The following is a 24,748-nucleotide window of genomic DNA, read 5'->3' as shown; positions in this document are numbered from 1 at the left end:
AAGCCAAGACACTGAGTGGGGAGCTGCCAAAGTCCCACCCCTCAAAAGGAGTTAGGTGCCTCTGCTCGGGATTCTCCCTCTCTAGTCAGGCTCCTAAGCCAGCCCTTTCTTATGAAAAATTGTGATGGTTCTACCACGGCCACACAGATACCAAACAGCCCAGTGGGGTTAGAGCATTCACCTGAGAAGTGGGAAACCCAGTTTTAAATCCCCACTCTGCCTGATGTGGTGCAGGGCCTTGAACCCAGATCCCCCATCTCACTGGTGAGTATACTGACCAGTGGGGTGTAGGCTATTGCGTGGTGTGGCTTTCACAATCTCTCTGATTGAAGTATAAGGGACTGCAATCTATGCACTAATCACTAGGCTCTCCCTGGCCCAATGTCTACCTAAAGCTCTGCTCCAACACTGATTGGGGATCTGAACCTCGGTCTCCCACATCCCAGGTGAGTGCTCTATCCACTGGGCTATTGGGTCTTAGGGAGACATCATTACCACCATCCTCCCTTCCTACTCCTCGTGGATTGGGTGTGCTGAGAGCATGCCTACAGGACCAGGCGACACAGGTGGGGGAACGTCTAGTTTGAGAAACCCACCAGGGCTTAGGCATGAGCTAGGTGCTGAGTTGTTCGGCAGTGTCAGGAATTAGTCGGCAGCGTGCACATACATCTGCAGAAATGTAGGTGCCTACGGGACTTTAGACGCCTTCAGGGTTAGGCGACAGCTGAATGGGGGTGGTTTGCGAATGCCAGTGATGCCAAAATGTTGGACTTCAGTGCCTAAAGGGGCACTTAAATACCTAATTCCCCTTGAGAATCTAGTCCAAAGCTGAAGTCTGCAAATCTGCCACAAATAGCTGTATTAGGTTTCCTGTGAAAACTCTATTTCATTTACAGATACTTGCCAAAAATCTACAAAACATAAAACAAACCCCACGAAATTAGAAAGAGAGGGAAAAACTGTCATGTACTAAAATCATAAGGTGACAGCCTGATGTTGTACTCCTGTACGCGCTGGATGATCCACAACCCTGTACCTGGTGGACGATGCTCAAGCTTAGTAAAGAAAAGCAAACAAAAGCCAACGTAAAAATGCAGGAAAAGCTCTGCATCTGAGAAACGGGGAGACATATTAATAAAGAGAAGAAAATGGAGAAGCTGTTAGCGAGCCTCTCATTCAGCCCATAGCTATGTGCTACACTGAATGCACTATTAACAAGCTGCAGGCTACCATATGTTCTGGCTGGCTCCAGTGCCTTGGAAAGGGAACAATGCTTGCTACCCATAACAGAACTCAGGTTTGTGATGAGTGGGAGCAGGCTCCTTTGGACAAGCTAACCCTTTTCACAACATGAGGAGGAAATGACATGCCAATAACAAAGTTTCATGGCGGATGCACAGGATGTGGTGAGGGTGGGCATTAAGGAGGTGTTGGGAGCAACTCCTCAGTTAAGATTAACAAATTTATTTGAGCATAAGCTTTCGTGAGCTACAGCTCACTTCATACAGACTAATACGGCTGCTACTCTGAAGTCAGTTAAGATTGTTGAGATTTAGGTTTAAAGCAGAACTAGAACCCCCCTGCTTCACACTTAAATGGACAAATTCACTCTCAGATCTGGCACAATAACCACAGGTGGTTTGCATTAGTAGAGATCACTTCTCTCACCCTCTGTCCATAGCCCCTTCTAGCTCAAACCCTATGCGGTATCTGAATTCCCCCCACTCACCCATCAAGCCTCTAATAGCCTGGTACAACTCCATTCCTGCCCCTCCTATTAACTCAACTCACATTTTCCTCCACATCCAGTCTCCTGGACAGCTCCTCCCATCAACATTCGTAATCCCCAATGTTCCTTCTCCCCACCATGTTCAGCTTTTATACTTTGATCGAGCAATTCTGTCAGCTACTCCAGGCAGAGCAGACTGAAATTTTCCAGTCTAAAAGACAAAGATCTCAGAAAGTTACAAGCAACGAAAAACAGGTTAGAATGGAATATTTTATGCAACCTTAACAGTAAAAACCACACTCCCACTATACTAACCTACACTCTTGTAACACCTTTCATGCAAAGATCTTAAAGTGGTTTATAAATATTGTATGCTACATCTACACCCTCCTCCACTTCTTTTGGGGCCCCAATCTCATCTGGCCCTATCGGTGATACCATAATACAAAACAAAACAACTAAGGGCTTGCATACAAGGTGCAAAAGGACTATGTTACCACGCACTAGGTACTTTTTCAGAGTGTGCTAGCAGGCTCTACATGGGACAGTTACAATCCAATACATTAGAATACTCTCAAAATCACATCCCCCTAGTTCGCTGCTGGTGCCATGTAGACAAGCCCTAAAAGCTTCCCAATATCTCTGTAAGGTAGGTAAGTGTTATTATACACATTTCAAAGATGGGGAAACTGAGGCACAAAGACATTAAGGAACTTGCCACTGGCCACAGTTCTGGTGGCAGAGCTACCCAGTTGTTACCACCATCCATTCTCCCTGCCACAACCCAGAAAACAACTCAAGAGTCCTCATTTATGGTTCCTGTTGTAATCATTGGAGTACACTCTCCCCCAGAGAAAGGGACAGAACCCATGAATCCTGAATTCTAGTTCACAGCTGTAACCACAAGACAACACTCCATTCACAATACTGGAAGTTCCCTAAAACTTCAGAAGAAAAGCCATGAAGCAAACTTAGAAGATATAAGAAAAATAGTGATTAAGCAGGCACAACTAAATCCTGCAAAGGGATTATGCTTTCTAGACAAAGGGCAGCTGTCAGCCGAGTAATCACTGAACACCTTCAGCGAAGAAACCAAATGATCTCTTTTGCAGAGAATGACAGTAAAGGATTAAAATGAAAAGTGGCCAAATAATTTACATGAAATGAGAATCCATAAGATGGGAAAGAATGGAGATATCCTTGAAGCAGTTTCATTTCAATAACACTGAAGTCTAAAAAATTGCAGATTCAGAGAAAACCTTTCAGGGATAATGTGCCTGGGACAATGACAGTCAGAGAATCTATCTCAGCCCAGGGCTCTGTAATGTACATTTACACATCTCCACCAAGGTGCCCCTATTTGAATTCCAGGAATAGCTGCCAACCTTTTTGCTCAGTTGTAGAGTTTAGTTTTCCAGGCCAAGATCTTATATACACCAACTAATGCCCTCAGCCTCCCATTCTGTTGTGATCCCACTGATCCACAGTAGGAGTTTTATTGCTCCACATCCAACTGCTGGAAAGACAAGGGTTCGAAGTAACCTAAGCTCCTTAGCAGTGTAAGAATGGATAGCACTGGGGCATCAGCACTGGGGCTCGGAGAGGGGGTCTAGGGTATTAGTTTCAAAAGCCTGAAACACCAATACTGCCAAACAGACCCATGGCTTGGAACCATTAGTACAGGGTGCCACTCTAGCAGCCTGGGGTTCAGGATACCTAATCATTTCCACATGTAATTCATTTCTATTTGTCAAGGAAGCTTTTGAGCTGTGAAATATTTCATCTTCTGTGGGGTTCTCTGGGTACCTGCTGGAGCCTGAACAGCGCCCTGTGTTATAGCCACCATCTGTCCAGGGGAGGGAGGAAGTGACAACCCCTCAACACCAGCTCCCATTTGGTTATTGCTGATGGGTATAAATTGCCTGTCCCACAAGGGGCTGTGTTCACGCTCCTGCAGTCCTCCTGCTTCCAGACACACTCTTTTTTCAAGGCTCCCGAGTTGTGTTTAGTAGCTGTAGGCCGCCACGAATTTAAGCTCCACGTTTACTCTGTTTGAAAACCGCATCACACTCTGCTTTCCAAACAAGCACAGAAGTTCTGCCAGCTGCTTCAACTGAATTGCCGACTTTATCCCTCGTTAGTACATTTATCAAGGTGGCATGTCTCTGGCTAGGTCAGGGGTCTCAAACACACAGCCCGAGGGGTTATTTTCTGCGGCCCGCCAGCTCCCTGCGGCCCCCACAGCATTTACCTAGAGCGGCTCCGGCCCAGCGTGCACCGGGGGCAGGGCAGGCTCCCCGCCTGCCTGCCCCCACGCTGCTCTGGGAAGTGGCCAGGACCTGGGGTAGGGGGGCCACAGGGGTCTGTGTGTTGCCCCGGCCGCTCCTCCAGGTACCTCCCCCCGAAGCTCCCATTGGCCGCGGTTCCCCATTCCCAGCCAATGGGAGCTTCGGGTGGAGGTACCTGGAGGAGCAGCCAGGGCAACACACAGACCCCTGTGCGCCCCCCCAGCAGGTCCCGGCCGCTTCCCGGAGAGGTGCAGGGGTGGGGCGGGGAGCCTGTCTTGCCCCCGGTGCGCATGGCACCAGGCCAGATCCACCCCCCGAACCCTTCCTGCAGCCAAACCCCCCGCCCTGAGCCCCCTGCTGCACCCCACAAGCCTCCTGCACCCCGACCCCCCTGCCTAAAGCCCCCTGCCGCACCCCTCCTGCACCCCAACCCCCTGCCCTGAGCTCCCTGCCGCACCCCACAACACTGCTGCACCCCGACCCTCTGCCCTGAGCCCCCTGCTGCACCCCACACCCCTCCTGCACCCCGACCCCCTGCCCTGAGCCCCCTGCCGCACCCCGCATACCTCCTGCACCCCAACCCCCTGCTGCACCCCACCCCTCTGCCCTGAGCTGCCTGCCGCATGCTGCACCCTGACCCCCTGACACACCCTACACCCCTCCTGCACCCCAACCCCCTGCTGAACCCTCTGAGGGCAGGGAGGGGGCGGAGTTGGCGTGGGGATTTCAGGAAAGGAGTTGGAATGGGGGCAGGGAAGGGGTGGGAAGAGGCGGGGCCTCACAGAAGGGGTGGAGTGGGGGCGGGGCCAGGGCAGCAGTGCGGGTGGTAGTGGTGGTCAGTGGTGCGGCCCTCGGGCCAATGTACTAGTCCTCATTTGGTCCTCACGGTCATTTGAGTTTGAGACCCCTGGGCTAGGTCTACACTACTGCTTATGTCGGTATAACTTATGTCGCTCAGGGATGTGAGGAAGCCACCCCCCTGAGCAACGTAAGTTACACCGACCTAAGTGCCGGTGTGGACAGCACTATGTTGGCAGGAGAGCTTCTCCTGTTGACATAGCTACCGCCGCTTGTTGGGCATGAAGAGATTAAACAGCTTGCTCAAGGTCATATAGGTAGTCTGTGGCAGAATAGAGACTCAAACCTAGATCTCCTGAATCCCCACCAAGTTCTTTAACCACACGACCATAGTTCCTTTCGCCAATATCTATCAAATGAGCAGTACTGTTTATTTAGTATTAAAGACCATTTCTTTCCTCACTAGTCAATTTTGCAGTTGAGGTCAGTGAGATGCTAGAGCTACCAATTTCCCAAATGGGGACGAGAGTAGTCCTGTGGGAGGCTCCTAGACTATGGCTTCCACACAGAGAAATAGTTGGTAATTATAGCTATCTTAGGTTTTTCTATTGCTGTCTGCAACTGCAGGATCTATACATCTAGCTAGGAGTCTTTGTAGATTTAAAGGCCAGGACTATTATGATCATCTAGTCTGACCTCCTGCATAACCCAGGCCAAAGAACCTCATCAAGCCCATATCTTCTGGCTGAGCTAGAGTGGATCTTTTAGAAAGAGAGCTCCAGTCTTGATTTAAAGACTTCAAGAGATGGACAATCCACTGCATTCCTAGATAATTTGTTGCCATCGTTAATTACCCTAACTGTTTAAAAAATCTGAATTGGTCTAGCTTCAGCTTTCAAGCATTGGATTTTGTTATGCCTTGTTCAGTGAGACTAAAGAGACATTGTCAGACATCTCGTCCCCAGGCAGGGACTTGTAGACTATGATCAAGGCATATCTTAACCTTCTCTTGGATAAACTAAATATATTGAGCTTCTTGAGTGTCTCACTATAAGAGCATATCTTCCAGGTCTCAGAAGATTCTTGCAGCTCTTTTCATGGAAGGAATGAGTGTGGAGGAGGGATCTTAATGGGTGCAGGTTACTTAGAAGATCATAGATAGGTAAAATAGTCATTACATTTTAATATACTTTAATATATATTTTTTATAATTTATATATATAATGAATTTCACAAGATTAAAAAAAAATATTTACCATGATTTTACAATTTCCTTTACTACAAATAAGTGTTTGGATCTCCCAGGAGAAACAGCAATTTACAAAATGCTTCCCAGCATGCATATAGTTTGATACTGTAGATCAGGCACAGGTAATGTATCTCCTGTAGCAATGCATGAGAAAGCAAAGACTTTCAAAGCTACTATAAGACTAACTGTATTTTTAAAATATGTTTCTCCTCACTAATTTGACAGCAGTTTCAAGCACAGCAAAGTTCTATCAAACTATTAAAATTATCTCAAAATGTGTTTGTTTAAAAACTGAATTTACCTTACAATAGCTTTGAAAGTCTCATACCTTCGGAGGGTGATCTTCACTTCCTAATCTATAGCGTCAGACTGTCAAAGTAACTACTCTCTAATTGTTAATTATTCTTTATTATAGCTAAGGCATTTTTAATTTAATTTTTAAGGCGTAATTTATTCTTCCTGTTAATTGAATATGGTAATTAAAATATTTTTGATAACATACAGAAATTTTCTGCTCAACAGAAAGATTCTCAATTATTAAACATTTGAAACAGAGAGGTCCTTCCTGGTTAAAACACCTTGAAGGCACTAAATGCAGACAGTGGTTAAAATCGTTGAGAGAGGCCCCTGGCTTAACTGTGTTGCTGGTTCCTAGAACAAGTATGTACAGAACCACTGACAGACAAAAAGAGAAGAAAAGGGACAGGAAATTTTTTAAAGCTTGCAAGTAGATAAAACACCAAGACTTGATAAAGTGTGAATTATTCTGTAATAATTCACAACTAGCTGGGGCAATACACCTTGAAAGCTGTGCCTAACAATGCACCTAAGTATGAATCATTATAGCTTGTCTTATTGCTTTATTTACTTGATATATGTTACTTAACATCAGAACTATAGACTACAGATATATTTATGTACCTTGATATTAACTCCTCTGTGCATAAGCTTCTCTTGCAAAGATTTAATAGGGTGACAAGTGAGACTTTTATATAGACGCCCATCAAACAAGGAACTCATTCAAAACTTTAAACCTTGTGCAAGTGTTACTAAACTACCCCCAAATATAGCTATCCACCTATACTGCCTTGTGCTGTGGATTAGTTAGTTCTCACAAATTAAGTCAAGGAAGGGTCAGTTCTTGGACAGGGAACCTCCAAGGAACACCTAAGCGCTGCAGAAAGGGGTGTTGCCAATTCAGCAATGGCACCCTTTCTGACAAATCAATGCACCACCAAAGTCAGCAGGTATTCTGCTCCTGGAGGTACCGTCCTGCAGAGATGTATGGTAAAACTGAGGCCCTGACCACTTGTGATCATTAAAGGGTTCATTTCGTCAGAGCAGTGAATGCAAGTTTTCAGGGCTTGATTGGATACTATAGTAAAGGGTAACAAAGTGGATTACTTGTCTTAAACCTCATTCAGAGCTCTTGCAAAAAGTGCCCGGGGAGCTTTAATGACAAGATATGTTTTATGTCACATTTGGACCACAGTCGTTCCAGCAGCCCAGCTCAGCCCAGCCTTCAAAACTGCGTAGGGGCATAAAGTTCTGGTCTGAGTCAGGAGGAGTTCTGTATTGCCAAGTGTTTAAAAATAAGGAACCCAAAATCATGATTGTAAAAAAAAAAAAGGGGGGGGGGGTATTTTTATTTGCCTTCTGGGTTTTGAGCCAGGGTTCACTGTGGTCACATTTCTCAGCCTCTCTCTGCAACCTTGAGGGCTAGAAATTTGCTTTAAAAAAAAAAAGCTGAGATGCTCACCTAATCACATGCCTCCAGGAGTTAAGGGTTTAAGAAAAAAAAACAAATATAGTGAGATTCATGATAAAATCATGAGAGTTGTCAACATGGAGTGCGCTATTGCTGAATTACCAGCACCCGTTCCCCACAGTGCCCTAGGTTTCCCTTTGCCATTTCCCAAGTACTGACCTGACCCAGCCCTGCTTAGCTTGGGACAGCTTAAGCAATCACAGTCGGAAGGTAAAGTTGCAGGTCAGATAACATCTGGAAGTCATTAATGGATTATACACAGGTTCAAAAGACCAGTTCAGGCCACTTCTTATGTGGTGCCATGTAAAGGTGCTTGGCAAAATGCAGGATTAAACTATCTAGTTCGGACTGTAACAGCAACACCTTGTTTGTAATATATGGTAAAGTTATCGCTTGTACACTGCCTCCATGGGCAGGAGATAAACACTCTTATAGCCTGCATTTATATTAACCTTTTACTTACAAAAACAAGACATCTGAAAAAGATGAGGGTGCTCAGAGTAATAATGTTACCTAATATAAAATCCTGTAATAATACTTGACACTTCTAAGGCACCTTCCAGCTTAGGGTCACAAAGCCCTTTATTAACATTAAAGACTATCACTTCCCGCCAACTTTCTCAGATAGCTGTGTATTATTAGGCCAATTTTTCAGAGAGAGAAACTGAGCAGTTAAGGGGCGTGCACATAGGAAATCATCAGCAGCAAAACCACGAACATGACACAGCGCTCCCGATTCCCAGGCCTGAGCTCCAAATCGCAGGATTTCTCTTTCTTCCTAGACCTCCGCCCTGCCCCCCATACTCAATTCAACAGAAAAGCCAAGACTCTTGAGGGGGTCTATTCTTCCCTCCAGCATTCACATCCCACGCTACTGAGAGTGGGGCTGCCAACAAGAAACTGATCAGCTGATTAACAGAAGATTATGGAGTACAGGGGGCGGGCGTGTGCGTGTGTGCTCACTTTACTCGTATGTTGTGTGGCCCCCTGCCCTATCGTCATCCTCTTTGTTGCACACAAAATAACCTTTTGGTGTTTGTACAGCACCTTGCATAAGGTGCATGCTGCTGGAAACAAATTTAAAAATGTAACAAAACGTGGGGGTTACACAGGTGCCATCAAGGGAAAATAGGCCTCCTTTGTAAACCCAGCAGTTGTATAAGACACAAAATGGAAGAAGAAAGCCCCAGTGACACTCTGCAGATAAAGCCCATAGGATACTCCAATGACGCATCCTTTTGCCTCCCTGTTTAAAGCACTCCACTACCCGACAGAGCTTACATAAATACATGATACAACCTCTCCGAAGAGTTTTAATCAGGAACTTAATTTCCCAATTTCTCCTGCTAGTAACTCCAAATGTTGCTTGGACAAATATCTTACATCTGCTGCTAGATAGTTTATTTCCTCTGGTGTGGGTTTGGGACTCTATTCAAAGACTAGTTTGCAGGAAAGCTAGTTTCTAGGAGAGGAACGGTATGAGAATCGAATGAACCCAAGTGATGCATTGAGTTGGATTCCACTGCCACGCATCTAACTGCTGACAATAAGATGCCCCAGAACTGAAGGTGACAAGATGCTAGCCTGCTTGCTAATTCCTTTACAGTTATTTCTAGAACACACAAGAGGTTAATTTTTTAATCCATTTAAGCAAGGTTTGCCCTGAAGATAATACCCTGTGCAGAGCTGGGTGATTTCACTGTGAGAAGCAGAGATCTCCCTAGATGAACTTGGGCTCTACACGACTCAACTTTGTAGGTCATAGTTGATAAGTTCTCTCAGAGAAGTCTAAGCAGATTGGAAAGGAGCCAAGCGGTGAAAGTTAAACCAAAGCAGTTTTTTGAACAGTAGTATTTGCTGTTCTCTAGGACATAAAGGTACCACCGCATTGCTGGAAAGCACTGAATTCTCCAGCATCCTGCTCACAGAACACAGTAAAATATACAGGAGTACTAAAGAGCAACCAAAAATGTACCACCTTTAAAAAAGGCGCTGAGGAGAGCCAGGGAATTCCACCTGAGTGAGCCTTACCTAAATTAATAGAAACAGTAGCTGATAGATCATTATAAAATATCTAGACTGAATGCAATATGCTAGGGACATGTTTGCAAAGCTTCTGTGAAGGAACCCAACCTCTTAGAATTCATGCTAAGGGATAAAGGAGACTGGTATATATAATTTATTTGGACTTTCAGATAGGCCTTTGATACGATCCCTTACAAGGGCTATTAAAGAAACTAAGTAGCCACTGGGTGAGAAGAATCTGTCAGATTAAAACTGGTTAAGAGAGCTGTAGAAAGAAGTGGACAGCAGCCAAACATAATTAGAAAATTATATACTACATTATTTACCTGCTAAACTAGGTTTAACTCCACCACAAAGACATTGGCTCCCGAGAGCTGCAACGATCACCAAGTGCATGATTTTACAAAAATGGAAGAGTAAGGCATATACCCGGAATAGAGCAGCGGTATTTGAACCTGTCTGAGTTCACAGCCAAAGAAAGAATAGCTTATCCCTGTAGAGAGCAATTATAACAGATACATTTCTAGATACGTTTAGATAAAGAATTTTGAGATGGTTCAAAGACTGTCAGACTTCCATTCTACCTAACTCCTCCTCTTTTTCCCTACCTCTTGGTCCCTCCTTCCCTTAGTCATGTATATTTTCCCCTATTTTATTACTGTTACCAAACAGGTTATGTCTGTGTGGTATTGTCCAGTTTTGCAGCTTTGACAAGCTGTAAAACTGCACAATTGCATAATTCTATTGGAGACCCTGTGATGCGTGCAGTACTGGAAACAAGCACAAAAAGGTAAATGACTTACACCTTGTATCTTTCATTGTCTGTTTCTTTATGAAAATACAAAATTAATCACAAATCCAACCAACCACACCTGGTTAAGAGGTAAAAAAAGGGTCAATTTTTAGCATAGAAGGACGTTAGTAAAGAGGTACACCAAGGTTCCATACCATTATTATTAATGATTTCCATAAGGCTGAGGCCCCACTCTGCTAGGCTCTCTACAAAGATATAGTAAATGACATTCCTTGCTCCAAAGAGCTTATAGTCTGAAAGAACCAGTGTTATTTATTACATTATTAATATCCTGGATCTAAAAGAGGGAGACTGAAAAGACTGCAGAAAGAAAACTCTTTAAATTACATAAGAATAGGGATTCTTGGGATTGGGATATTAAAGGAATTGTTGGGAACTTTCGAAGGACTTAACAAAAACCAAATGACTGAATTTCAACCGTAACATTTGTCCAATGTAGATAAATGCAGGACGATGCACATTGGAAGGAGCAATTTTCAACTTCTTCTGTGCATTAACTGGTTCTAAATTAACTGTAAGCTACTCAGGAACAAGACCTAGGTATCACCGTGCACAGCTCAAAACATACACTAAATCAATTTACACCAGTGGCCAACAAAGCAAAAAAGAAGTTAGGTTGTTTTGAAATGTTAGAGACTAATCCTGAAAATATTTTCATATTGATATCAAATTGATAGCATGCCCTCCCCCTGGCATACTGCAATTGGTTCTGGTCAGCTCCTCTTTACCCAAATGGGGTCTCAAACAGAACATAGCAGAAATGAGAAAGGTCCATAAAAAGGCAAAGAACGTTATTAGAGGCATGGAAAAACTTCCAATATCAGGAGAGGAATCGAATTCTTTAGTTCAGCGAGGAAATAAATAAAAAGTGATCCGACAGTCATATATAAAACAAATGACACAAAGCAGGTAAAGGAGGTGCTCCGTTATATCCTCTCTCAGTATGCAAAGGGACTGGCAGTGAAATTTTTAAAAAGCAACACATTAAAAACTGATAAAAGGGAAATTCTTTATTCTTTGTATAATTAGCCTGTGGTTCTCACAAAGTACTCTAAAGAACTTAGATTCAAGAAGGATTAGATATGTATATGAATAATAAGAATGCCCACACCGACCCTAGTCAGGATAAAAATTGATGCTGAATATCAATTTTTACCCATAGCTGTGTAATCACCAAAAGTGTCTATTTTGGGGGGAATGGGGAAAAAAAGGGGTGGGACTACATCTTCCTCTAAAGCATCCGATCAATGTAAAACACAGACGGATTTTCGATCTGATCTGCTATAGCAATTCCAGTGCTGCTAGGAAAGGACTCTCTTCTTAAGGCCTCATCTGAAATCATAGATTTGCTGCTTCTCACCTGCATGAGCAGGACAGAAGAATACTACAGTTCCTGGACTAGTACTGGAGAAAGATGGGAGAGTGTCAAGATTCGATATGGGGAGCTGCCCATTTTAAAATGTATTGTTATAGTATCAGGTAATGCTGCTATACTTCAGATTGTTATGAAGTGTAACCAGTAGTTAGCTAAGAGGATTATTTTTTCTTTTATTGAAGACAAAAAAAAGAAAATTAAGTTACAAAAGGCTCCAAAATTCTCCTCAAAAGAGAAATAACCCATTAGGTGCAAAATCCTTACAAGACAGCATTGCCTGATGAGCTGTTTGAACATAAGTTTTTGTATGTATTATATTTTACTGTGTGCAATCTGATTGGAAAAACTGGGATTTGATCATTACTGATTAGAACAGAAAGCTAATTGCATAGTATGCATGTCTAAAATGGAACATGCTCGATGTAATCCAAAATAAGGAAGGCACTATCCAGCAAGAATAATACGGCTGTTCTTGCATTTTATAAAAACATACAGCGGTGACCCTGAGTCCAAGCACTTGAGCTTCTAAGCAGTAAAAAGCCCTTGCTGTTGTGTCTAAACTGTGACATGTCCTTTTAGTCAATATGGTGTATAGGTGCCTGCCCTGGAGGATCTCAATAGCACTTCACAAATATGAACAGCAAATAATAAATTAGCTTGCCATTCCTTCCACAGGCCTCAAAGCATGTAATGAAGTGAGCCTCCAACTGGACTTGATCCTGCAGAACTTCAAAAGATGAAAGTCAACAGCAAGACTTGAGGATCCCTCAATCGACTTCAATGGGAGCTTTGGGCCCATGGCGTCTTGCAGGAGGTATTCCCCCCTCTCTGTGTGCTGGTGATGCAGATCATTATTTTAGAGATGGGGAAAGCCAGGCACAGAAGGGTTCAGTGACTCACCCAAGATCACACCATAAGACAGTGGCCAAAGTTTGACTGTCCACAGGCTCCAGTTCTATCCACTTGCTCATGCTGCTTCTCCAAAATCAAGCTGAGGAACACAAGTGGAATTTCTGAGCTAACTAGTGGCATCTGTCATATTGACAAGAGAGCAATGTTCTGTCTCTACCAGTATGTGAAGAGTCTGAAAACCAGTTCCCTTCTGCTCTGTTGCCAGGCTGGGAAGGGAAGAACAAGCAGAGCTCTAAACTTAGATCCCTCTTGAACACTAGGCAGGAAACAGGGTACATCTACACTGCCCTGCAGGTGTGTGTGATAGTGGGTGCAAATAGCAGAGTGCACCAAAGGGATGCATTGTAACTGCTCCATGTGGATGCTGCAGGCATGAACTAAAAGGTTCCTACTTTGTATTAATGTAATCCTCTTTAAACAGGATTACATTAATGGTTCCCAGTTCTCATTAATGTAATCCTGTTTGAAGAGGATTACATTAATGTGAACTAGGAACCTTTTAGTTCACGCCTGCAGTGTCCACATGGGGGTATTACAGTGCCGCACTTTGGTGCACACTGCTCTTCACACCCTTGTCACCTGATCTGCAGAGCAGTGTTGAAAAGCCCTTAGATCTCCTGTGGGACCAATATCAAGGTTCTGCAACAAACCAGAACTATGGGATAAAATTAACAAAGGCAATTTTCCTATTTCACAAGCTAATGGATCTCTTTCTCCCCAGGTAAGCGGTGAGAGCCCAGTGCTTGGGACAGTGACAGTAATAATGCTCATAAGCAGGATAATTTTTTAATAATGAGTGTCAATGCAGACATCGCTCACTCCTCACCATGGGACTCAAGCTTGCTTATTCTGCATGCCAGCAGATACTGGGTGCACTGCAGAAGGTGCGCTGCACTAGTCATGTCATGCAGCCAATGCACAAAGTAACAGCGACTGTTTTTGGAGGGAAGTGGGTACAATCCTCTTTAGCCAGCGGGATGGTCATTGTGACATGGGGCCACTCCAGGTGAGCAGAGAGCGTAAGAGGGGAGAACTATTGAGGCTTAGTTATTTTTGATTGTTGGTACCTTCCCTAATATGTCTGTGGGTCCATCTACACTGCAATCAAAGGTGTGACTGCAGCATGTGCGGACATACCCAAGCTAGCTTTGATTTAGGTAGCTGAAACAACAACAGGAAGAAAAGGAGTACTTGTGGCACCTCAGAAACTAACAAACTTATTTGAGCATAAGCTTCCGTGAGCTACAGCTCACTTCATCGGATGCATGCAGTGGAAAAAATCAACAACAATAGGGAAGCCACAGCAGCACGAGCTGTACAACCCTGCCTGAAACCCTGGGGATGCACTTGAGTGGTTAGCTCATGCTGCTGCAGCTTCACTGCTATTGTTATTTGAGCTAGCTTGGGTATGTCTGTGTGGTACAGTCACACCTATGATTGAAGTGTAGCATAGACACACCCTGTGTGAGTCTCCCAAGCATACAACTCAAATCCCTTCTTCTGCTTCCTCATCAAGTATAAACTCCTCATCCTCATCTCCATCCCCCTCTTCCACTCTCTGCTTTACACTCCTTTCATGCAGTTCCTGTAAGCCTGGAAAGGCATACTTATGTTTACTGGCCAGTTGAAAGTCAGGCTTTCTCCCTTCTCCACTGTAGTGTAGAAATAATGAGGGGCGGGGGAGAGGGAAGAAACAAAAATAACCCAAAGCAGAACTATGAAGCTACCTAGACCATCCCTCTGCCATTGATGAGCTGTCCCTGCAATTTCTGAGGGGGAGGAAAGGGGAGAGGAGGCAGCTGGGTGTGGAAGAATGAGCAATGGTTGCAGAGTCAGGAAGTCTCATCCCAGCTCTATTGCCGATTCACTTTGTGGCCTTGAACAAGTTGTTTCACGTCTGACTCAGTTTTCTATCTGTAAAATGGGGCTAGTATTTATCAACATCTCTGAAGGGCTGTGACGATTAGTGAGTTAATGTTTGTGCAGTGCTTTGAACTTGTAAACGCCAAGTATTTTTTAATGTCTAGATTGATTTAACCAGATGCTAGTCTAGGTCTTTGTCTAGTATAGGTTGTTTCTTCTTTAAGTTCCTTTGGGGGGAGGGATAGCTCAGTGGTTTGAGCATTGGCCTGCTAAACCCAGGGTTGTGAGTTCAAACCTTGAGGGGGCCATTTGGGATCTGGGGCAAAAACTGGGGATTGGTCCTGCTTTGAGCAGGGGGTTGGACTAGATGACCTCCTGAGGTCCCTTCCAACCCTGATATTCTGTGATTCTATGAACAAAGCCAAAGTAGAAATAAAACTCAAAACCAGAAACCTCAAAACCTTATTACTTAGGCAATCCATAAATAAATAGTGCTGTACACACATTAATTGCATCACTGATGTAACAGCTTCGTTTACAATAGCATGTACAAGCTGTGTGTGTTATTTTTATTTAAACATGTTCCAGCTTCATAGAATGGTTGTCAAAAGAAAACACTGCCCCTCCAAACTGGCAATGGAATACATACAGGAACTCCTCACTTAAAGTCGTAGGTATGTTCCTGAAAAATGCGACTTTAAGCAAAACGATGTTAAGCGAATCCAATTTCCCCATAAGAATTAATGTAAATGGGGGGATTAGGTTCCAGGGAAATTTTTTTCACCAGACAAAAGACTATATTATATTATATATATATATATATATATACACACACACACACACACACACACACAGTATAAGTTTTAAACAAACAATTTAATTCTGCACACAGCAATGATGATTGTGAAGCTTGGTTGAGGTGGTGGGGTCAGAGGGTGGGATATTTACCAAGGAATGCCTTGCTGCTAAATGATGAACTCGCACTTGGCTGAGCCCTCAAGGGTTAACTCTCACACTCTACAATGCAGCAGGAAAGGAGGGAGGGCAGACAGAGACAGAGACATGGCAGTGTGGGGAGGGACAGCTGAAGTGCCCGCAATTGACAGCCTGCTGGGCAGCTGCTGCACAGGGAACTTAGGGGAGCGGGGAGCTGCTAGGGGGAGCTGCTAGGGGGGCTGCTGGTCCACCTTTGTTCCAAGCCCCCATCAGCGTGCTGCAACGGGCTGCTCTTCCTGCAAGCAGTGGACAAAGCAGGTGGCTGCCAAACAACGTTAGCATCGCACAATTTTAAACGAGCATGTTCCCTAACTGATCAGCAACGTAACAACGAAACAACGTTAACTGGGACGACTTTAAGCGAGGAGTTCCTGTACTTGTATAAAGGATGTTGTTTTGAAAAGGCCTCTTACAGAATGCCTTGAAATGGGTATGTTCTCCCAAGTTGATTCGGCTGCTACCGCTAGATGGCACAGCATTAATGAAAAGCCTGCAAAAGGAGTGAAACTGAGTTCTGAGGTATATAATTAGAGGGAAAAGCACAGACGTGTTTAAAAAAAAGCAGAAATGGTTTCATTAAAAAATATATATATCTCTATCCCCCAGGGAACTTTCAGTCTGACAGTTCTAATGAGAGAAGCTGAAAGAAACAAGGGTGATTTTGATGCTGTGGAAAGAATCTTTGGGACTAGATGAAATAGAGAAAAACACAAACCTGCACAAGGAACAGACTTTCAAGCCTAACTTCAGATTCCAACCGAAACGATTACTATAATCTTCGCTTTGTTCCCAAAGGAGGGTGAACCCCACACCACCACCACACATACAACTCAGCATATTTCACGAGCAGCTGGCTAGAGAAGAGAACGTTCCCCGCAGGTCAAGGTTGATATCACTGGCAAGGCAGCATGAGGGAGCTCGCATTGCAGTTGTCTGAACCACACCTTGTTTGCAGTTAAATATAGAACTTCACTTTCCGGAACTATTGCTCCTCTTAACCTTCAGAGCATAAATATTCAGAAAGAAATTAAAAAAAAAAAAAAAAAAAACAGAAAGAAAGACCTTCTAAATCTATTGTCCGAAACCCAAGCCTAACAACTAATAAAACTGTCCTGGGAGAAATTCCAAAAAGCAGCAAAAACAGGAGAATTGAATTACAGAAACCACAAGCGGCATTCTGGAAATCCAGAATAAACTCATTAGACCCTTTGATACACATGCACTGTATATAACCACACGTATCCATGGCATGAAAGTACACTCACAGGGACTGATTCTGATCTCACATAAACCAGTTTGACACCAAGTGTAATTCCACAAGAGTTGCAGCTGATTTACACAAATCAAAACCAGGAACACTGCCAAATGAAACCATCACATTCCTTATGCAGTTCAAGAGCCACATCCGGAGTGGTGCTGTACACCCATGACGCCCATTCAATGCAGCAGTGGTACTAAATATGTGATTGCAGGATCCTTTGTAGACACAGGAACAAACACAAACAAAAGGGGTGTGGAAGGGACAGTCCTGGGTGTGTCTTTGATGAAATTGATAAACATGGCGTGTCAGTTGATCCTCATAATTCAACTAGACTATGCATCTGTGACCAAAGACACATTTACCTTTGGCACAGCAGTCGGCCAGCCAGCGCTCACTTTAACAGTGCAAAAGCAACTTCAGACGGTCATTCCTTGGGCAAATGGAGAGGATGCACACTGGATGGGTCACTGGAGACATGATGCACTTTTTAAAACAGCATGTCTTGCCCTTGGCCAGGAATTGGTTGGCATGTGCCCTAGTCCACAGCAGAGTTAACTTAAACAACGAAGAGTGCACAGGAGAACAAGGACTGCACAGTAATGCTCAGACAAATATCACATGGAAAGCTAGAAGCATCCAAGAAGAGCCCGCGAGGCCCACTTAAAAGCAGTCACTATGTGCTCCATGGGACACACCAACAGCACTTTAGTGTTTTCCATGAGTGGCACATCAGAACTACCAGGTGCTATGAGGACACAAAACAAGGGAACGTGTCTAACTGGTAAGGAAAATCCTTTGGTCTACTGAGTTGGATCAACTGCCTCCACTAGCAGCCAAATCCTAGAGATGAAGAAGCAAACCACCACTGTGAAGCAACCAGATCACTGTGCAGTGTTATATGCTATAAACAGAAGCGGAAAAATTCCTTTCTGTTCCCAGTGGTAATCAGCACTGGCCAGGCATCAGGAAACCCGGCTGCGTAAGCATGTATTATGAGTCATAAAATTGGTGGGCCTGGGGACTGTGGTAACATGCAAGTGTATAATGTGTGCAACATCCCTGAGCTCCTACTCAGGTGTTTCCCCTGCTTTAGGCAATGTATTTGCACATGTCAGTGATTAATATTTGTTTACAAAACCCTGGCTGCATTGCAGCAGTGCCTAGAGTCAGGATCAGGTCACCATTGCAGGAGACACTGTGCAACCACACAGCAAAAGACAATCCCTGCCCCCAGGAGCTTACAGTCTGAGACAAGATGCAAGGAATGAGTGTGGCAAACAAAGGAAAGAAGGCGCGGAAGGAGGGGGAGAAAGCAACGAAAATAAGATCACCTGGTTACATAGGTATCCTACTGCACAAGATATTGGTTTCTGATAGTTTAAACAAACCAATTTTGACATTTTTTCTAACGCACAAAATTGTCCCTCCCTTACTGAGGTACAGCCAAACCATTATAGACTGATTTCTGGTAGGTGTCAGAGGAGGGATCTGAAGGAGAAGAGGGTTGTGTTTAGCATTGTCTTTTTGTTCTGTAAAAAAAGAAAAGGAGTACTTGTGGCACCTTAGAGACTAACCAATTTATTTGAGCATAAGCTTTCGTGAGCTACAGCTCACTTCATCGGATGCATACTGTGGAAAATACAGAAGATGTTTTTATACACACAAACCATGAAAATAATGCGTGTTTATCACTACAAAAGGTTTTCTCTCCCCCCACAAAAGAGAAAACCTTTTGTAGTGATAAACACCCATTTTTTTCATGGTCTGTGTGTATAAAAACATCTCCTGTATTTTCCACAGTATGCATCCGATGAAATGAGCTGTAGCTCATGCTCAAATAAATTGGTTAGTCTCTAAGGTGCCACAAGTCCTCCTTTTCTTTTTTTGCGAATACAGACTAACACGGCTGTTACTCTGAAACCTTTTTGTTCTGTGTTTGTTCAGTGCCTAGCACAATGGCAGCTTGGTGCACACCTAGGGCTCCTAGGTGCTACAGTAATACAAAACAACATAATAATCATTGTAACTGGGGGGGGGGGGGGGGGCAGGGAGACATGTTTCCTTGCCCCAAAGAGCTTCAATTCTAAATCAGAGAGACCGTACAGTAGACACAGTGAATTAAACGTCCAGCCTCAAAGTGGTGCAGAACTGCAACTTCGCTGTCATTTCCCAACTATCACCTTGCAGAGGGGACACTCGGTTGTAAAGGTACTTCACAACTTTTTGTTTTAATGCTAAACCTCTAACCCATTATATTTAAGGGACAAAGTAAGGAAAGGGGAAGAGAAATGAAGAGGAAAACACCGTTGGAGTGACTCTCCTACGGGTCTCACGCTATATTAACTACTTACCTAGTTAGTGCAAACTCTGCTGAAGGCTATGCAACTCTGCACTGATGCAAGGCTCTGCACTATCAGCTTCCAGTAAAGGATGGGGCCTTCCATTACACAGACTCTTCAGGGCAGGCACAGGTTTACCATTTAAGAGAAGCATTTATGAGGAACAGATTTAACAAACCACAGATAGACACTGGTGGAGTCTCAAGAGAAGACTTGGAGACAATTGCTATTTACGGACCCCAAGACTGCAAAGCCTCACTTCTGTGGATTGTCTCATTACTTCACCAAGACCATCCCTGTGAGTAATACACTTTTGCTTGAGGAAGGGAGGCAGCACTGGGCCCCCAAGGTAGTTAACATTGTGGACTCAGCATCAGTAAAAGCAGGCTGACTCCTGTTAGGTGACAGGGCTCAGTGTCTGAGTGAAGGAAAGGAGAAGTGTTTTATACAGTGAAAGTGCTCCCACAAATAGAGAGCACATATTTCAAAACCTGAAAGTGGCTGAGAGCCTCCATCTCCCACAGATTTCTTTAGGAGCCGAAAGTGTTGATCCCCCCCCGGAGGTGCAGAACCACTTTGCAGGATCAGGCCCTTGCTATGTCAGAGTTAGGAGGCAGGCATCAATGTGCATCGGAGAGAACAAAACCCTATGTGAATTTTTGAACACCATATAGGTTGGAGGCATGATTGTAGCCCTCACCAAGTGCTCTGCTGGGTGTGCAAATGCCATCGATACTATAGCGATGAGCGTGATATGCATGAATAACTTGATTGTTGCTGTTGCACTAGGCGCTTCAGCTGCCTTTATGAAAAGGAGCTGAACTGCTCCTTATTGCTACATCCCAATAACATGTGTATCCTATTTTACTCCCCGGGGTTGAGCTGGAAGATGGCATGAAAAAAACCTGCAGCTTCAATTTCGACTTTCATGGTCTATGTAATCTCTCATGTTTACGGGTTAAAATTCTGGGATGTTTAATATTTTATTATTTACAATACCTTAATCTTCCCCAGGTTCTAGAACACGTCTAGCAGGAAAATACTAAACACAACAGCCCAAATGCTGCACAATAGACAGGCTTGGATAAAGAGGTATTTGTCTGAACCCAGCAACATTTGCAGGATCTTCTGTGCCCTAACTGCAGATCCTCTTCTCACAAGGTTTTGGGCCTGTTGCTGTACGGAGCTTCCAGATTCCCCTCTGGCTGTCGACACAGGGTGCTCACAGCCAAGTCCATTACCAGGGACGAGCTTAACGCCCAGTGTGCCCCACACTCCAAAGTTGGAAGAAGACTGAAGGGCGGGGGGGGGGGGGGCGGGAAGAAATTGCCTCCCAGCAATTTAGTCTTTACAAGGAATAAGCACTTACCCCTACGTGGTCACTCTGTACACTCTGGGCCTTTCGCAGCTACCAATTTAGACACTAGAGAGATTCTGAAGTGAGCAGAGGGCAAAGGCAAAGCATGCAGGCAGACCTTGCTAGGAGAGTGCTTAATTTCTGCAAGGCTGAAGAGCTGGGAGTTCTAATGACCACTTGCTACTCTGCTTATGTATTTGAATGGATCTACTTTGCCCTGTATTGTTCCCTGCCAACATCCAGGGCTGTAATAGTCTTCTGGGCAGGGAACTTGTTACTTATCAGACAAAGCTCTCTTACACAGCACTGTATATGGACATGGTGCTGTACAAATGCCAGCATAAAATATTAGTTTTATCTGTTTGAGGTAGGATCTGCAAAATGGAAAGAGCTGCACAATACAAAGCAAAGATCATTCAGACTCCCATCTAGACAGAGCCTGAATTAGCTTGAATGAAAGCTCCCTGGAAAGCTAAGGAAGAGCTGAACAACAAAGACCTGGAAGGATCCGCAAACTGAACCAAGGGCAAGGCTTCCCAAGGGCTACGAAGAACGTTCAGCATGATCAAGAGGACTATGGCACGTAAATGCTTTACATGAAATGGGATGCAATAGTTCCTCCTAGTCCTCTGAATGAAAGAACAGGTCCAGGTAGCTAATTGGCTTGCACATTGCTGCAGCACACTCACAATAAAGCAGTTGTTACTCATCAGAGCAGGGACAAATAGTATCTCATTCTACTTCCATTTAATGCACATCAAGGCCTTGGCAACCCCAAGGAGATACATACCTTTCCATAACTGCCAGACACTCCTTTCTCCATGTGAACCGACTGCCTCGCCGTAGTCTGAAGGTCCCAGAGGTAGCTGTGACTGGGGGAGGCGTCTGTCTCCATTCTGGCTCTTCTACTGGGATTGGAGCAGGTCTCATACTTAACGTAGCCCCTAAAAACAAGAATAAATACTGTGTTTCCTAATGGACTGAAAATCTTGCTTCTCTTCTCAGTCCTGCTAATAAAGAAACAACTGACTGGTGAAGCCATTCAAGCCAAAGATAAAACAAACACATTAAAGACACATAAGGCCAGATTGTGTCCTCACACAGGCATGAATCAGGAGTTACCTTGTTGAAATCAATGGAGTTAAACTGGTCTAAGTCAGAGGAGAATCAAGCATGCAGTCTTCGTTATACCCACTTTGGAAGAGGCAATTTGCCCTCATCAAGATGGCCAGCTTCATATAGAATGTCTGAGCTGTGCTCAGCGGGGACCCATTCCGGCTTTGCTTTGTGCTCTTTGGTCATGAACATAAAAACAGCCAGACCGAGTCAGACCAAAGGCCCATCTAGCCCAGTATCCTGCCTTCTGACACTATGCTGAAGTTAGGCTTACCAGCCTATAATTGCTGAGATCGCCTCTGGAGCCTTTTTCAAAAATTGGCATCACATTAGCTATCCTCCAGTCATGTGGGACAGAAGCTGATTTAAATGATAAGTTACGTACCATAGTTAGTAGTTCTTCAATTTCACATTTTAATTCCTTCAGAACTCTTGGGTGAATACCATCTCGCCATGGTGACTTATTACTGGTTAATTTATCAACTTGTTCCAAAACCTCCTCTAATGACACCTGAATCTGGGACGATTTGTCACCTAAAAAGAAGGGCTCAGGTTTGGGAATCTCCCTCACATCCTCAGTCATGAAAACCGATGCAAAGAATTCATTTAGTTTCTCCACAACGGTAGGAGAAACTAAATGAATGCTGCTGGCTACATTCTGGAGTGAACCATGGCAGAAATCTGGGGAGGGATGGCATGTGACCTTGCGCCGCCCCCCCAATCCCAGGTTGCCTCAGAAAGACATGGCACCAGGTACCAGGAGAGGGGGGTCCCTCCAGGGGGCCCAGCCAGACATGGAGGGCTGAGAGCGCCAGGCAGGGAGGGTCGGTCACCCCCTCATGTGAGAGAGGTGTATGGGAGTGTGTGTGTGTGTGTGGGGGGGGGGGATAGGGGTGTGGTTGTCACCCCTCCCCGTGTGGACCCTAAAGCCTTAAAGATAAGAAGGTAAATAAAAGGAATCCAACTACTCAGTATTTCTTTTTAACAGGGGCTCAGTCAATTTGATGTTAATTTGAATGCTTGTACTGCATAGTTCTGATTGATCGACATTGAACTCGCTTGAATTTGAGTAATTTTACCTGGCGCCCCATATTCAGCATAGGGAAATATGGTCACCCTATGTAATAGCCTTATCCCCCTTGACTGCTCCTTTAGCATCTCGACCATCCAGTGGCCCCATTCGTTATTTAGCAGGCTTCCTGCTTCTGAGGTATCTTAAAAAAAATTATGTTATTATTTTTTGAGTCTTTGGCTAGCTGTTCTTCAAAATCTTTTTGTGCCTTCCTAATTATATTTTTATACTTCACTTGCCAGAGTTTATGCTCCTTTCTATTTTCCTCAATAGGATTTAACTTCCACTTTGTAAAGGATGCTTTTTTGCCTCTGCTTCTTTTAATTTGCTGTTTAGCCACGGTGGCACTCTTTTGGTTCCCATACTATGTTTTTTAATTTGGGGTACATATTTAATTTGGGCCTCTAGTATGGTGTCTTTAAAAAGTTTCCATGAAGCTTGCAAGGATTTCACTTTTGGCACAGTACCTTTTAATTTCCGTTTAACTAACTTCATTTTTGTGTAGTTCCCCTTTCTGAAATTAAATGCTCCCATGGTGGGCTGCTTTGGTGTTTCCCCACAAAAGGGATATTAAATTTTATTATGTTATGGTCACTATTAGCAAGCTGTTCATCTATATTCACCTCTTGGACCAGATCCTGTGCTCCACTTAGGGAAGGAGTCGGAATAGGGGCAGGGAAGGGGCGGAGCTGGGGCGGGGGCTTTGGGGAAGTGGTTGGAATGGGGGTGGGAGGGGGCGAGCAGGGGGCGGGGCTGGGGGCAGAGTGGGGGTCAAGCACCCACCAGCGCCAGTAGAAGTCAGCGCCTATGCTCTACACTGTAGTTTTTTGCCATGCAAAATATTTACCCAGTTAAATGTATCATCATCGGCTGGTCGCACCATCATTTCAAAGTAGGTTTTTGGCCAACTTTTACCAATGTTGGTGCACGATTTTGTACATTCTTATGTTTCAGAAAAGTATCTGATGGACACTGCCCTTCAAACACAGAATTAATGGGTCAGCAAGAGTTGGGAAATGTTAGCTTCCCCCGCAGTGTCTTACCAACAAACCTCCCCCTGACCAGGAGCTGTGAGAGCAGAGGCTCTCTCCACCTGCTCAAAAGCAGGCAATTTGGTAGCAGTGCTCTCTCAGGAATCAGATGAAAATGAAAGAGCATTTCAGTGATACTTAGCATCAAGGTAACAGCTGCAGAATAATGATATTACATTAGTGTGTCTAAAATTTTTCTTAGGTAAAGGAGAAAAAAATGGAATAATTTTTTTTAAGAGCGTAAATCTGCTTCCATGTAAATCAGGCGTTGATACATTTACTTACTGAGTATAAAATGCTTTATTTTTTTTTCTTTGGGGTAGTGATAGCCTTGGTGGATCAATTCACGCATTTCTCTTTTCCATGGGGCAACATCAGTAACAGCAGCATCCTGAAGTTGGCAGAAGCTGGAGAAATGTTTTCAGAACTAGGGATGAATATAGGCCTCCACCTCAACACATACACATGAGATCCAGCACAAGGAAAACCAAATAGGAGCATCAGGTGCTTGGAGCTCAGCTGCTGATAGGGGAAGTGCTGTTCAGCATAAACACTGCTGGCATGATCTTTGGTGAAAGAATCTGAGAGAGCTTCTCCTCTGAGCCCTTTGGTCACTTGTTCTTTTAACCTGCTGCCCCAAACCATCACCTTGATTTTCTACCCACCCAGCTCTGCTTCTATAGTTTCTTTAAAAAAAGGCATAACATGCCATTTGTTCTATACTCAGGGCCAGATTCTTCAATTATACCAATGCA

At 44.1% G+C, this 24,748-nt stretch overlaps 1 protein-coding gene across 8 annotated transcripts in view; it reads right to left on the bottom strand.

The window, feature by feature from the left end:
* HMBOX1 (homeobox containing 1) overlaps window positions 1–24,748 on the bottom strand; it is a 140,876-nt gene that overhangs the window by 12,375 nt on the left and 103,753 nt on the right. For all 8 annotated transcript variants that reach the window (XM_077812354.1, XM_077812360.1, XM_077812353.1 and 5 more), the window contains one exon: window positions 21,565–21,718. In XM_077812354.1, the coding sequence (XP_077668480.1) occupies window positions 21,565–21,718 (154 nt within the window). The remainder of the gene's footprint in view (window positions 1–21,564; window positions 21,719–24,748) is intronic.

The sequence above is a fragment of the Eretmochelys imbricata genome, chromosome 3, assembly GCF_965152235.1.
Source record: "Eretmochelys imbricata isolate rEreImb1 chromosome 3, rEreImb1.hap1, whole genome shotgun sequence".
Classification (NCBI taxonomy): Eukaryota; Metazoa; Chordata; order Testudines; family Cheloniidae; genus Eretmochelys; species Eretmochelys imbricata.
The sequence above is the reverse complement of the archived record's forward strand: the minus strand, read 5'-3'. Positions and strand labels throughout refer to the sequence as shown.